This window comes from Emys orbicularis, chromosome 2 (assembly GCF_028017835.1).
Source record: "Emys orbicularis isolate rEmyOrb1 chromosome 2, rEmyOrb1.hap1, whole genome shotgun sequence".
Lineage (NCBI taxonomy): Eukaryota > Metazoa > Chordata > Testudines > Emydidae > Emys > Emys orbicularis.
In genome coordinates, this window is record NC_088684.1 from 81,281,061 (window position 1) to 81,296,171 (window position 15,111).

Below are 15,111 nucleotides of genomic sequence, written 5' to 3' on the forward strand. Positions count from 1 at the left end.
TAATTGCTTATTGTTATTAATTATGTAGCGGTAACGTTGTCGGCTGCTTGAGCCATTTGGCTGTAAAAAAATGCATTTATCATTATTGCCATTGGAGCTGCAGTAAATTGCCAGAGTTCTGTCTGGAGATGAATGCTTTTGAGCGTTTCTCCAATAAAATTTGAATGTGTATCAAATCAAGATTTTCTTTTGCATCTTCCCTTCCCTTTTCCCCCACCCCCAGGGCTTCTCTGCCCTGTCCCCACTTCTCTTCTTTTCTTCCTTCTCCACCTCTTCTCATCCTTGAGTTTTTCTTGTCACATCTACTCTTCCTCCCTGTGGCCCCATTTTCCTTCTTCTTCTTCTCTGTTGACTTTCCTTCTACCGCACCCCACCCCTTTACAGTGGCTCCTTGTTTTTCCCACTTACCTCTTCCCTGCCTCCTCCTAGCTACAGTATTTCCTCCCCCTTCCCTAACCTTTACCTGCCTTTTCCTCTCTGCAGTCTTTTGTGTTCCTCCTCTTCTGTGCTTTTTGTCCCCTCCAGTCCCCTCTCTGTTTGTTTCTGCCTTTTTAGAGCTCACTGGGTATTTCTAAACTCCGCTTCTTGGTGGGCAGAATATTGGGAAAGGATGACTTTGCTCTAGAGAGGGGCTATAGTTTGGGTCCTTAATAAATATATATTTAAATAACGGCCAGCCTGAAGCCATAAATTCACAAAGATCACAACACAGTGTGTACTACATAAGAAAAAGCGAATCAGCTCTGATTATTGTATGTCTTTTCAAGAAACTGGGAAACTCTTCAATGCAGGGAACTCTTCAGTTTGTTTGGGGACAGTTCTGCTCTCCAGTGTAAATCCATGTAACCAATAGAGTAACATCAGATTTACAGCACTGTACGTGAGAACAGACTCTAGCCCTTTTTGTCAGGGGAGCCAAAAGCTGCCTACGTTACTGTATAATGGGATCAAATACAGAAATACGTGAAAGTTAAATGAAGCTGAAATTGAGCTTTCTCATATTTTCCTAAACAAAAAAATAGCAACTAAATTAGACTCAAAAAATACAAAGGTTACACCTCATTAAGTGGAACTAAATCACTATAATAATATTCTGAACAAGAAAAATTCTTCAAACTGGTTCAGTTGGGCTAGGAGAAAAGAGTCTAGTTTAAAAGCCCAGTTCCAGTGTAAATTAAGCACAGCTCTGAGGGCCTCAAGTGCCCATTCCACATTTTTTTCTCCTATTTTTGGAGGGGTCAGGGTGGTGGAGAGGGCAGAAGGTTGGCACATCCCTAATTGAGCTGAATTTCTAAATCAATATTCCAGCTACTGCTGTTCACTTCTTCAAAAGGTCCTTTACATGTGTAACAAGAAGTCAGTAAGCAACAGTTCTCATACTGCATTCAGATTTGAAAAAAATTGTCAACAGTGCCTGGCTTTTCATTAATTATGTAGCAGGAAGTGTAATACTTTTCATTCTAGGTATCCATAATGTTCAGAAATGCAAAGAAGTCCTGCTTTAGTCTCTCTCTCTCTCTCTCTCTCTCTCTCTCTCTCTCTCTCTAAGAGGAAGCAGGTCGTTCTTTGCATCTTGGATAAACAGCTTTTCAGCATTTAGAGATTTTCTCCTTCAGACAGCTAGTGGCTTTGTGCCAAAAAAGGAAGGCTCTGACCTTGCTATACACTCAGAACAAAAAATACCTGATGAGAGTTGTGTACGGTACATAGCTCGTGCTGCTGGTCCACTGCTGTGTGGAATTAATATTGACTATTCGACTGTCTCAGTGCTAGAAGATGTTTTCCCTGTAGACCTAACTTTACAACAGGTTGCATTTAGTTTATGCTGCATGAAATATCCTCTTTCAATTTTACCAATTTGTGTTTTTTTTGTGCAGTACTCGAAGGTAGATATACCTGTACTTCCACCAGTTCCAGAAGTCCCAGACGGGTGGGCATTACTAGTAGGTATTTAACATCAAACAACAGAGAAAGCTTCCTCTCCAAGCAGAAAGCATGAACAACAACAACAACAAAAAATTACATCCAACACAGCAAGAAAAAAAATCACATTTAAAATGAATGCACAATACTAAAAACCAAAAGTTTTTGACTTATATTACTCTGTTCTTAATTCTTCTGAATACAAATGTGACATTTTTATTAGTTTTTTCCCCCCATGGTTTGATTAAATTGTTAATAAGTACTTTGCCCAGCCAGTCTCTGAACAGTTCGAATTATAATTTTATTTTACTATAGGTTGGTACAAGAAACTTTCTTTTCAGGGAGAAATGTGGCCTCAGCACAGGATTGAGAGCAAGGAATTGCAAAATTCTAATCTTGACTGACACTGATTGTGTTGTGGCCTTGTACAAATTATCTAGGGCCTGATCCTTCTCCAGCTAAATTTAGTGAGAGATTTTCCATTGTCTTCAATGGAAGAAGGATCAGTCACTTAACATGCCTCAGTTAAAAAGGCCTGACCTCGCAAATTTCTGAGTTATCTACTCACATGAACAGGTTCATGTAAGCCAGGAGGACTGCTCATCTGAGTTAGTTACTCCAATGTGCAGGCATTTGCCAGATCAATCTCTTTAAGTCTTTGGTTTATGCTCATAGAGCATTTTGAAGAGGTAGTGTTAAGCTAGAAGTACATTTGAATGATTCATACTGCTACAGATAACTCAAACTCCAGCTTTTTCTTAATGGTGCTTTTAATTTCTTCTAATAGCAAGGAGAAAACATTTTGAAAATTATTTGCAGAATATGCCATGTCACAGGAGGCTGCATAGCAATGACGTTGTGTAACCTTGTGATGTGTACATACTATGTGATGCAACACAGATTTAAAAAAAAAAACAGAACTAAATACCTTGTCCTGGTGCAGTTATGGGCAAGAAGTAACAAATTGTGTCCCATAACACGGTGACTAACTCTGTTGCTGAATTCTTGAACTCTCTCCTAGTAGCCAGATGCCTGGAAAGGGCATTTGCTACATAGAAATCTTTCTTATTTGAGATGAAAATATGACAGTTTTATTAAGAAGTTAGGGCTTTTAGATATGGAATGAATCCTTTTTTATCTTAACCAACCTGACTGGTTAGGCATTTTGGGGTTTAATCAATGTACAGTGCTAAAGGCACTTGTAGTAAGAAGAATTCACTTACATGCAGCCAAAGTGAGTGCAACCAAGCAAAAAAGTGAACAGTTGGTGAAGTGAAATGCATCCCTTGCTTCAGACAGAAATACAGTGGAGTGAGAGATGCAGCAGACTGGCTTTCCCTTAAGCAGAGTTCATTTCAAAATCTGGCCCTGGAGAGATGAACTTTTTGCTTTAATTGAGGAGGTGGATTCTAGTGCTTGTTGCTCCATCAATCAGCACCCTTCTCCTGGTGGCTGTTCCTCAAAGGTGCATTAGCAATACTCTACAAAAAGCTGCAGTGTTCCTTAGTCATAAAATAGGCCATATTGCACAATGCCTCTGGGAGCACTATTGGAGCTGAAGCCTGAGTGCCCCAGCACCACCATTTTACAGGTTCCAATGCACGTGTTCTTTCCTCTCCAGTACTGGTACAGTTCCAATGGCCAACATACATAGGAGGGGGAAGAGACATAGCCGGGCCTTGCCTGGCTTTCTTCGCCCCATTTGGAAAGGCTAAGTTGCCTGTGTGACTCATGGATGACAGGACTAGGATTTTGCATGGCTGCTAAGCATGGGCATAAGATGAGGAAGGCTCCTTACATCTTTGCCCCAACTCCCTTCTGTGTACCCACTCACAGGTAGGCACAATCTTGCCCTAAATGTCCTTTTTTTTTATTTGAAAAAGGAGGGGGAAATGTCACCCAAGATGGAACCAGGCATGCCAGGTTTCCATGCTGAGCAAACTTTATGACCGAGTCACAGACTGATTTAGAATTGGATTGAGAATAAATGCCAGCTCTGACACAGCACTAACTTCAGTGATGTTAATGCATGGCACTATTATATTATGATGAAGAAAGGGGTGAGGAGGGCAAGAAATCCTTTCTTCCCCCCTCCCCTCCAATGTGAGCAAAATGGTCAGCTTTTCTGAATATGACAGGACACTCCTGATTGTAATTCTGTTGCCCACCCAGACCCTGTGCTCCTAGCCTAGCAGAACAGGATGGGACTTCATTTAGACTTTTTATTAGACTTTTTTCAGTGGCAGTTCTTTCAGCGCTGTAAACATTTCCTTTCAGCAAATTCCAGCTGTATCCTTTGGCTTTAGTACATCTATTTCTTTATCACTTTACTCCTGTGCTTTTCGGAATTAACACCTTGGTGGATTGTGGTTTTTGTCTTGGGGCGGGTGGCGTGATAATGTTTGAGAAATTAAAAATGACAGAAGCTCTATTTCAATCAGGGAGAAATGATAAACATGATGCTAGAACTCATCAGGCACTGTTCAGTTCAGCATCAAGTCTTTATAGAGTAATTGTGTCCTCTTTAACTAGGTGGAGAAAAGGCCTACCTGATATTCGAACACTAGAAGTTCTTTTTTATAGCAGGGGCTTAAGAATTACAGTTACTAGCTGGGTTTGAAATAGCAATGAAATTATTTGTAACAAAATTCAGACACTTTTGTATTTGTGTAGCAGTTGTGAACTCTGCACATTGTCATTAAAAAAGAAGCACCAGTGACACAAATATGTAAACTAAGAAACAATTGGGTCGACGTATGCATTGCAAATTACGATGCAGTACTGCTTATTTTTTCTACTCTGGTTTTTAGTGCAAGCTGTTGTAGCCAAGGGGTTAGCTTCGTCATCTGTGCCATTTCTTCGTTACTCCTTAGACCTCTGGCTTATAAATGTGTGCTGTGAAATTAACTCAGGGAAGAGGAGAAGCAAAGTGAAGGGGAAGAAATTGGTTTAGGGCATAGTTTGCTTGGTTAAAAAAGAAAACACACTGTAGCTGTACACACTTTTGAGCTGGAAAATTACAGGAACTTCAGGCCATTTGGTTCCTGTGTTTTATGCAGAGGGCATAGTTTACTCCTATTCTGATCAGGAGCTTTACCAGGAGGAGTTTATATCTTTGGACCTTAGCTGATAGATTGTCAATGTAAGAGGCAGAAGGACCCTTCTGGACAGCCTGGAAGGTGAATGAGAGAGAGTCCTACTGATAAACTGATACAAATTGGTTTTCAGCGATGGCTGTAGTGTTGATCGGACAATATAAGGAGGCCCCCAGTGGTTACCAACTTAACAACTACATGTGAGTCAACCACTGAACAATTTGCTTGTCGCCACACTAGATTTTTGTTTTTATTGACAAGAAAGAAGCATAAACTTGGGACACACACAGGCTGCTTCCCTTGTTTAAAGTTTATATTGAAATGTCACTGTCTTCAGTGAAATAAGACAGTGTTCTGTGTTGGAGTTCAGAACTTTGATGGGGTCTGAGCAACCAGAATGTTACAACTTTATCTGTGTTCTCTGGAATAAAAGTAACAAATTAGCAGATGTAGATATTGAACGGTAAGAGAGAGGATTTTTAGCAGATACACTCACATTCAAAGCTGTAGGCTATGTTCAACTTCAAGATGGATTGTGTCGTTTGTTTTTATAGCTGGTTATCAAGTTAGCTGGTAATGGGCTGCACCTCAATTACAATCTGCCTACATCCATTGAAACACTTAATATTTGTGTAAATATTAAATATTTATATGAATATTACTCACTTTTATTTGGAATTTATTCATATTTACATTGATGTATCATCTGAGTAAAGATTATAAATGGAAATAATTTACTTAGCCAGAGATTCTGCATGCGTCAAATTAAATTATCTTCCAACATTGGGTAAGCCATCCTCATTGCTGCTGTTAGGCTTTAACCACGCCTTACCTCACACCTTAACCGTGTAGGTGCACTTTTAAATCTCGGTTTTGTGATATACAGTGGGCACTTTGTTCTTAACTCCCTTATGGAGTTATTGGATCTATAACGTGAAGGACATACTGACTGGTTTTGCAATGTGCAACACCAGGGACTGTAAGGTACGGTTTTCTGTTTGATTTGGAAAAGTGTAGGTTTTATATTATAGGTTAATTTCTTTCTCATTGTTCAGCTAACTCATTTGCACTGTAATGTACTTTCCTATTCCTCCTCTTGATAGTTGGTGCTTTAATACCTATGTTGCAAGCAGTATTCTAAATTTAATCCATATAGCGGTTGTCTAGAATTCCATAGCATTGCTTATTTCTTACCTATAACTCTTAATAAAAAATAGGGCTGTGCCAACCTATTATACCCTTAATAGAATATTCTAATGGTTATTAAATCAATTGACTCTGAATCTCACTTTAATAAATGAGTCAGACAGTATTTTCCAATTACTGTCAGCCGCCACCTTTCTAAAGAGCAGAAGATTATTTTGATTGAATTTTTTAAAGCTGTTCAGCACTTTTCCCCCCCCTGCTTTTACTCGAAGAATAGCAGCTCTCTCGTGTGGGGAAGAAGGCCTCTTGGACTGTATTCTGACACTCCATTGCATTTCAGATTTATCCCAAATGTAAACTGAAAATGTGGCATTTCACTGGCCCTTTATTTATTAATGATATAATACTTTATGCACTGTTGTAGTGCCTTAGCAAATTGCCTGCTAAATAAGAGCCAGATTGTGGCTGGCCATGCACAAGTATGTAAGAAGACTCAAGAAATCTTTCCAACTCCCTTTTTCCCTACCTTATACCTCCACAAGGAGCGTACACAACCCCAGCCTGTTCTTGTATACCAGAGGGAGATACAGCACTAGCAACACTACTGAATTCTCCATAGGAAGCAGGGCAGGGCAGAGCAATGACCTAGCCTTCCTCTGCACTAGCTGTCACACCAAAACCAGTAGAAATGTGGGGAGGGTACAGTGTTCGCACTCACACACGCAGGCACTGCACCTTTGAAAGGCAGAGATCACCTTGATGTATGCTCCCTTGGTGTTTCCAGAGGTCTTCTGTGTGTCTCAGCAGTCACTGTGCCAAAATGCCTGTAGGATCTAGCATTAATGCAGAGCCCCTCTTCTGTCATGGTAGTCTTATTAAAAGCCATAATTAGTCACTAATTAAGTAACCTCATAACACCCTTGAGAGTTAGGTAAAAACTACTATATCTGTTTTATCGATGGATAATCTGAAACAGAGAGAATAACTGATTTGCCCAAGGTCACACAATAAGTCAGTAGCAGAGCCGGGAAACCCCAGAACTCCTGACTCCTAATCCAGTGCTATGTGCTAACTATATTCCTTCCTCTTAAATTTAAGTTATGCCCTCTCACATTCTTGAATTTAATAAGTGGAAATTTCCCATTTATTCCAGGAGTGGAGCACACGGTAAGTTTTATGTCAAAATTGGAGTGAAAAAAATTGTCCCATGTAAAGAAAATCCCAAAGCTACAGACGTAGGAAGAAAACAAATTTGTTCGCGTTTTAAATGTGATCTTCATAACTGTAAGGGGTAGGCACATTTATTTTTGAACAGAAAGCTTAGATTCTGCAGACATTGATGGTTCTTGCCTGGGGAAGTTACCCATTGCCAGAGGTGAGTGGGTGAAGTGAACTTTTTAATCCCTTTTTATAAGCCTTTAGGAAAATGAAATTTGCAATATAAAGCAGGCTAAGTAATTTTAATGTTTGTGACCAACAGATCTCAGGGATACTGGAAATATAACAGTCATATTTTAACAGGGACCAACTGTTCTTGAACAAGTAAAAACATTGTATTAGCCAAAATTAGGTATTCTTCAAATCAGAATTCATGTTTTGTCATGTTTAATTAAGATAATTATTGTGGACCATGCAAGGAGAATTCCATATCCCATTCCTGTTTGAATTCCGCTATATCCCAGTATCTCAGTTCAGGAATCCATATCCCCTTGGAATGTTTTGAGAAATTTCCCTTCAAGGTGCTAGTGGTATAGAATGACTAGCACCATTAATTTGCCAATGCTAACTCTGTGTTTCAAGGCTCGGCATTGATTATTTTCACCTTGATGGGTGAAAGAGCCAGGGATGAGCTCCCTTTGTCCCACTTGCTGTGAGTCTGTACGTCAGCATGGAAAACACCCTTACATTCTACCTGGCTATCTATCTAAGCTAAGGCCACAACCTTCCCCCCATAGGCTTGGCTTGTTAGTGCATAATTGTCCATTATTGGGATTTTCTCTGAAATACCTGTACTGGCCAGTGTCGGAGAAAGGATACTGGGTAGGTGGATGTTTGGTCAGATCTAATATGACAATACCTATTTCCTAGTGGGGGAGGGGTGGAGAATGCCAGTTCAGGATCTTCAGAAAGAGAAGCACCAGCTTTGTGTGAGGTTGCTGAGTATACATTCTTCTTCGGCACCACCCACTGCTGGAGCCTGCCTGTTTGTGGGAGAGTACCTTGTAAAACGTGCATCACATGTTATAACCATACCCCTTAATTGTCTTGTATTGGGCAGGGTGTCCAGTATTTTGGCTACTGTTTCTGGCCCTGTCCTGCTGTGTTTACACAGCTGTCCTCCATCATGATAGCCATTGGGCTGGGATGGAGAGATCCTCTCCAGTCCTCTTGGTGGCCGAGTTCTGTGCATGCTGCTGCCTTTAAACCCTTTTCCTCCTCTAAACAGATGTTTTCTGGCTTCTTACCCACCCTTGTGGTGATTAGATGGAGCAGGGCTTATCTTTGAACAGTGGTTACAGACTCTAAAGAGGATTGGCAGTGTTGGCAGAAGGATGAAAAACCTAGGCAGCTTCTTGAGTATCCACTAAAACTGAGCATCCCCACTGAGGATGGAAGATGTTTTGGGTTCAATACTTATTAATTTATATACACTGATTTATAAAAGATGTCACATCTCAGATAGCCCTCTCCTTCCCCCCTTCCCATCTATGCACTAGGCTTCTAGATCAATTTTGGATAGAATACCAGGCATCCAGCAGAGCATAGATCACGGTGAAGTTAGATACATGAACTTTGTGCACAAGCAAGTTATGATCGTCTGACCTTAGCATATATGGTCTCCCAAGATAGACGAGCCATTTCAATACACTATGATCACTGTTTCAATGGGTGAAGTTAGATAGGAAAATCTAACAGTGTTTTAATAAAGGATTTTGTAAAGAACAAAAACAAATTGCTATGGGAAAAGCTAAAACTCTGCTTGTTGGTGTGTGCCTGGCTATCCCTGTGAATCTCTATTCTGCTGCATGATGACTGACAGGAAGGGAGAAGGGGAAAGAGAAGCATATAAACAATAATTTTAAAGAGCCAGAATAGGACCAAAAGTTTCTATATTCACAGCTAAGTTAAAAGCATGATTTTATCCTGTTGGAAAAACAAAGTTATGTGCATGCCTATATTATTTATGCTGATTACTTAATTGAGAGAACCCCTAAGATAAAGTGTAATCCTTGTGGCTTTGTAGGTTTTGCTCTACACCTTCTCAATATGAATCTTCTCAATATGAAGAATTCATAAACCGTTTAGATAATTATATTCAAGAAGAATTTGCTACAGCCCCAAATACACAATGGACTTTTCCTCTTATGAAATTTTAAAATTTAGAATGTCCTGAGTAGCTTAGTTATGCTTTATTCCCCTCTTTCCCCCCCCCCCCCCCCAAATTCTTACCCTGGCGCTTGCTTATACCAAGGCTGAATTTAGCCTTCAGAGTAATTCAGCCTAACAAAAACACCAGGCATACAACTGAAATGATTTCAATTCTGGTTAGTTATTAAGGGCTAGGTTAGAGACTGACTGTATGACACCATTCAGTTTACAGGTTGCATGACATGTTTTCTTTAAATTAATTGGAAGAATTTTCTAATAGAATTAAACAAACAAAAAAGCTCGCGTGTGCTATGTGTGTTCTATTCACTATCGACAGCAGTTATCAATCTGGCATGTTGGTCATTATGGTTACTAATCACTCTAGTCAGTGTTGTTTTAAGCAGAAGGTAGACAGTTTGACATTTATATATTTGGGATAGAGAGAGGGCTTTCCTAAATCATTTTTTCACCTAAGAAATGTTGTAGAGATCAGTTGGTTGCCAAGCTGTGTGTTATTGTTTGATTTTTAGTAATCAAATATTGTGTTTACCTGCTAGATCAATGTTATTTGTGTAACACACTAGTGACATACAGAAGGACCTTTTCTAAGCTGTGCTATGGGAATTGCCCCCTCTGCAATAGGGCTGGAAGCCGCATCTTACTTAGCAACTGTTTCTAAGTAGGACAGCCATTCACTGCCTAAAGCTAGGAGTGATGCCTGTGGAAGAGAGTGGAAGAAAGCATGAGGAACCTGTAGGTGGCAGTGGGAAGGGTTTTAAGGCCATGTGATATCACCAGGAAAGCCTAAGTCAGGGAACAGTGAGGGGCTTCAGAGCCTCTAGGAAAAATGAGTAAAGGGAAAAAATCTATGATTATCCAAAAGGGTGTTGAGAGCCTATAAAAATTTGAGTATGAGTTTGGTAGCTGTCTGCGAGAGAAACCAGGAGCTGGAGTGAGAAGGGAAAACTGGAGTGGGGAGTTATATAGGAGGTTATAAAACACTGGCTTGTGGTTGAAGCCTATGCATTGTCATGCTGGCTGAGGGGAATACCACTGAGAGTGGCAGAAGGATCATTTAAGCACACAATTCTCATCTTTGCTGATAGAAGCCAAACATGTCATTCCTTGTGCACTCTTTTGGAAATATATTCATTTGTGATTGGGTGGGTGTGTTAGGGATGTATGTTCCCTGTCCCAGAGCTAGTTTCTTAGTGAAATCTAATACATCTGCATTTCTATCCAATGACAATTATATGTACCAAGTCTTTGGCTTTGTATGTTTTGTATGCTCTTAAACCTTGCAGATGAAGAATATTTCAGAAGCCATAGATTTTAGGGGCATCTGGTTTATCAGGACTAGATAAACAAAAAACTGTTCAGTCCATAGATCATATTGGACTTGTCACTTTGTAATAGCCATGATGAATTTCACCTTCCTTTTGATTTCTCCACCAGACGAAGGATTGAACCATGAATGTAAACTCTGCAATCAAACATTTGACTCTCCTGCCAAACTTCAGTGCCACCTGATAGAACACAGCTTTGAAGGAATGGGGGGCACCTTCAAATGTCCAGTCTGCTTTACAGGTAGGCGGATGGGATCAGTACATTCCCTGTCATGCCCTTAGCCTATGCATACAGAACTTTCATTTATATGGCCCTTAGTATTTATGTCATGTTACGGCTTTAGGTCAGTTTTGGGACACAATGTTAGATTTGTGCTCATTAGTAATATCGATTAGAAACTGTTTAAAAAATCAGGCTTGATGGAAGGTCAGGCATGCATCTATGTGAATTGCATTTCAAAGTTATTTATCAGAACTTTGTATTTTTAGAATTGCAAAACTAATTGTTACATTCATACACCATGGTTTCATCACTGTCATGTTCTGAACTTGCCAAGGGGAAAATGACCATCAATATATACTGTCCAGTTATAGAAAATGTGGTAAATGAGAGCAGAACTTGGGTAAGGAGTGCTGGCTTTGGCCCCAAAAGCATGCTTCAGTGTTCTCCTTTGGACCAACAGTAATGCTCCAGTTTAATTTAGTTGTTGGCACTAGAAAAGGAGAACCTTCATAATTTGCTTTTGGGGAAATTTTGCACTCCTTACACAGGGCCAAGTTCTGCTCTCAGTCACACAGGTCTAAATGTGGTTTAGTTCCTCTCAGGTCAATAGATATGCATTGGTATAAACCCAGCTGAGAGAGTGGCTTGGCCTAGAAGGACTAAGGAGTACAAGATTTGACCTATAATGAGGGACAGAAAAATGGTGGATAAAACTTACCCCCGATTGTTCTTGAAAATGAGAACACATTCAAAGGATGCACACAGACTTTTTTTTAAAGGGCAATAGGCCTTTTTTTTAGCAGACTGTTTTCTAAAATTATACCTTAAATCAGTGGTTCCCAAACTTACGTCCCTCGGCCCATGCCACTTCCAGCAGCTCCCATTGGCCTGGAGCAGCGAACCGCTGCCAGTGGGAACCGCAATCGGCCGGACCTGCAGACGTGGCAGGTAAACAAACCGGCCCAGTCCGCCAGGGGCTTTCCCTACACAAGCAGTGTCCCAAGTTTGGGAAACACTGGCCTAAATCACAAGTGTTAATATGTATCATAAATGCATAATTTGCTTTATAAAATGAAAATCTGAGACTGTTGCAGAACTATAGAAAAACATGACAAAACACACTTAGGGTATTCTTCTATCAATAGCATGCTAATTTCGGAAGCCATTCAAGGTTTCTGTTCTCCATTAATGGGAGTTAAGCCTGTGCATTGATAGGCAAATAGACCCCTTAATACCTTCATTTTATCCCTCTTTGTTTGGCAGCTCCCCTCCCAATAAAACTTAAGTACACTGTACAAAAGAAAATTAAAGTTGAATTTTTCTTCTTGCAGATAGAGTGGCTGGCACTGATTATTACCTCACTTCATTCAGGTTACATATTTCTGTTGAATTATAAAATTTAAAAATATATAGTTCATTTTCACTGCACAGCTTGCCATAGTCCTGTCTGAGTCTGTGTATAGTTCTGCCTTCAACAGTTTGCCTGTTAGGCATCTGCGTTCAATAATTCTTTCAGTGAGGCAGTTCTTTGTCTTTTGGTTTTATTATTGATTGTACGAGAGTTTTTTCCTTGTCTTTGTGTACACATATGTAAGGAGTTGATTTTCTTTTACTCTAATATTGTGTGTCTAAGGATTCCAAGAGTTTAACGACAACAAGTTTTGGGGGTGTTTTATGCAGTATACAAACTAGCATCTGTAAAGGGTCTCCACTGGTGATTCTCCACGTGAGCGAGATCCCCAATAAAAAAATAATCTTTTAATGTTTGAGCGAGTAGCCTTGGAAAATGTGTTAAGGAGTATGGAGCTAAGTCGATTCCAATCTGTGTGAAACCTTTTTTCCTTTTTGCTGATGGGGTAAATAGACACAGCATTAATTGTAAACAATGGTGGTTTTTTAGCAATGCGCTATTAAATTATTTCAGTATGTCTTGCTAGAATATTAACAAGAACTTAAAAATCACCAATATACATTTTATATGGAAAATGGAATCTGAGCAGTTTTTTTAAGGTAATGAGAAATGTGATTAAAATGTATGACTCACAAGAACAATATTCTAATATTTTTTGTTGGCTTGAAATTAGAATAATTTTAATGATTAGGAGCGGAGTCAAAGTCAAATGCCAGCATCTTTAATAAATCCTTTTCCTGCCTATACAGATTAATATTGTAGATGCAAACTTTTTTAGGTCACAGTGCACCAGGCATCCATCAGAAGTCAGTGCTGCCAACCCAAACACTGCCTCTGGCATATACAATTTAATTATTAATAGTATGTCTCCTAGGTAAACTGTTACACAGTCTTAGGGCCTTGTTTTGTAGTCATTAAAATTGAACATGTTTATATTATTGAAACCCTTGCATTCAGTGTGTAGGCAGAGTTGATCTTAAAGTATCCAAAGAGAATTTACCTGCAGTTCTGTTTCACATTCATAGACATTGCCACACTGCAGCTGTGGGATATAATTTTTAGCATTAACACATTTAAATACAGAACTGTTTGTTAGCTTTAACTTTAGGCAAATACAGTAAGCGGGGCTTTGGAACCTATGCTTTCCAGACCTGTTGGGTGCTAGGAAATAAGTTTCATGTGTGTTCATTTTCAAGATAGTATGCTTGGTGACTTTCAGTTCATTTTAAAATAATTTGTAAGAGAAAATGGCATTTCTAAATCTTTATATTTGAACTATATTGATTGTTTTGGGGGGCGTCTCTTTCCCAGACATTTAATACAATGCCTTTTCTTTAAAAAAGGGACCTCACTGTGTAGATGAATAGTGTTGGTTGCGCCTATTAGTGCAACAGTATAATGTGAAATTACAGTGTACCAGCTTAATTCTACCTCTTGGAATTACTGTGCATTAATGGTGAAATGTTTACAAATGACTTTCCACTTATGAAATTAAATAATGAAAAGCTCACTGTTGTTTTAACATTTCAGTGTTTGTTCAAGCAAACAAATTGCAGCAGCATATTTTCTCAGCCCATGGACAAGAAGACAAGATCTACGACTGCACGCAGTGTCCGCAGAAGTTCTTCTTCCAAACAGAGCTGCAGGTACCATATTCATGAAGAGAACTTGGATTCAGGGGCTGTAGCAGTACTGAGCAAATGTGTTCTGTAGCTGGGCTCATTGCATTCCTTGCTCTTCACTATGGGTTGGGGGGTACCAGAGGAAGTATAAACAGAGAGCAAAAAAAACCTTGTGTATAACTCACATGAGTAGCATTTCATGCCACTTGTAAGAGCTATCAGTAACAGAGCATCTGACTTGTTAGTTTAAACCTAGACAGTAGGGGCAACCATTCGACTCCTGCTTCGTAGTTTGGTGGAGATCAAGAGTATTTCAGAATTGATGATCTTGATATTTTAAGAGAGGAAAGGAGAGAAATGAGCAGCTTGCATTCCTATTTAGCACCCAAAACAGCCAGTGAATAGAAGAATGAAAATGGAGCTTGAGTTCTCTTCTCCTTCTGGCAGTCAGCAAGAAAGAGCTGGCATAAGAAGGTGGGAATAAAAGAAGAGTAAGCTACAGAATGCAGTAACATATTGTACCCGTGTCCCGCTGCTGGTCAATCCAGCCTCCCATAAATATTAAACTTCCGATAAAATTAGTTATAGGAATATTTCATTGTCTTCTACTTCTTGTACACTGTCTGTAGGATCAGTAGAACGCTCTTATTGTTGGAGAAGAATAGGACAGAAGGAGGGGGGATAAATCTTGTATACCTTCTGAAAACAAGTTTGGGTCAAAGAACGCCTGGTTATATGCTAATTTAGCTGCTCTCTCTCTCTTGGAAAGGATCATTACATTGCTAGTACTCCTGAAATGACTTGTCACATTTATAAAGATCAGAAGAAGAGAGTACCAAATGTTCATTAACGATTTTAATTCACGTTTGAATATTATCAGAAGAGTGTTTGGAAGTCAAAGTTCCAGGATCTCCATTTGCTAAAAGGGGATCAGTGCTGATGACATAAAGAAAATATATTTCTACTGTAGTGTTAT

The 15,111-nt window shown here is 39.5% G+C and overlaps 1 protein-coding gene across 1 annotated transcript in view; it reads left to right on the plus strand.

The window, feature by feature from the left end:
• ZNF521 (zinc finger protein 521) overlaps positions 1-14,174 on the plus strand; it is a 132,856-nt gene extending 118,682 nt beyond the window's left edge. The window contains exons 3-5 of the mRNA XM_065398313.1: positions 1,878-1,943; positions 10,989-11,120; positions 14,044-14,174. Of these exons, the coding sequence (XP_065254385.1) occupies positions 1,878-1,943; positions 10,989-11,120; positions 14,044-14,174 (329 nt within the window). The remainder of the gene's footprint in view (positions 1-1,877; positions 1,944-10,988; positions 11,121-14,043) is intronic.
• The last annotated feature ends 937 nt before the right edge of the window (positions 14,175-15,111 follow it).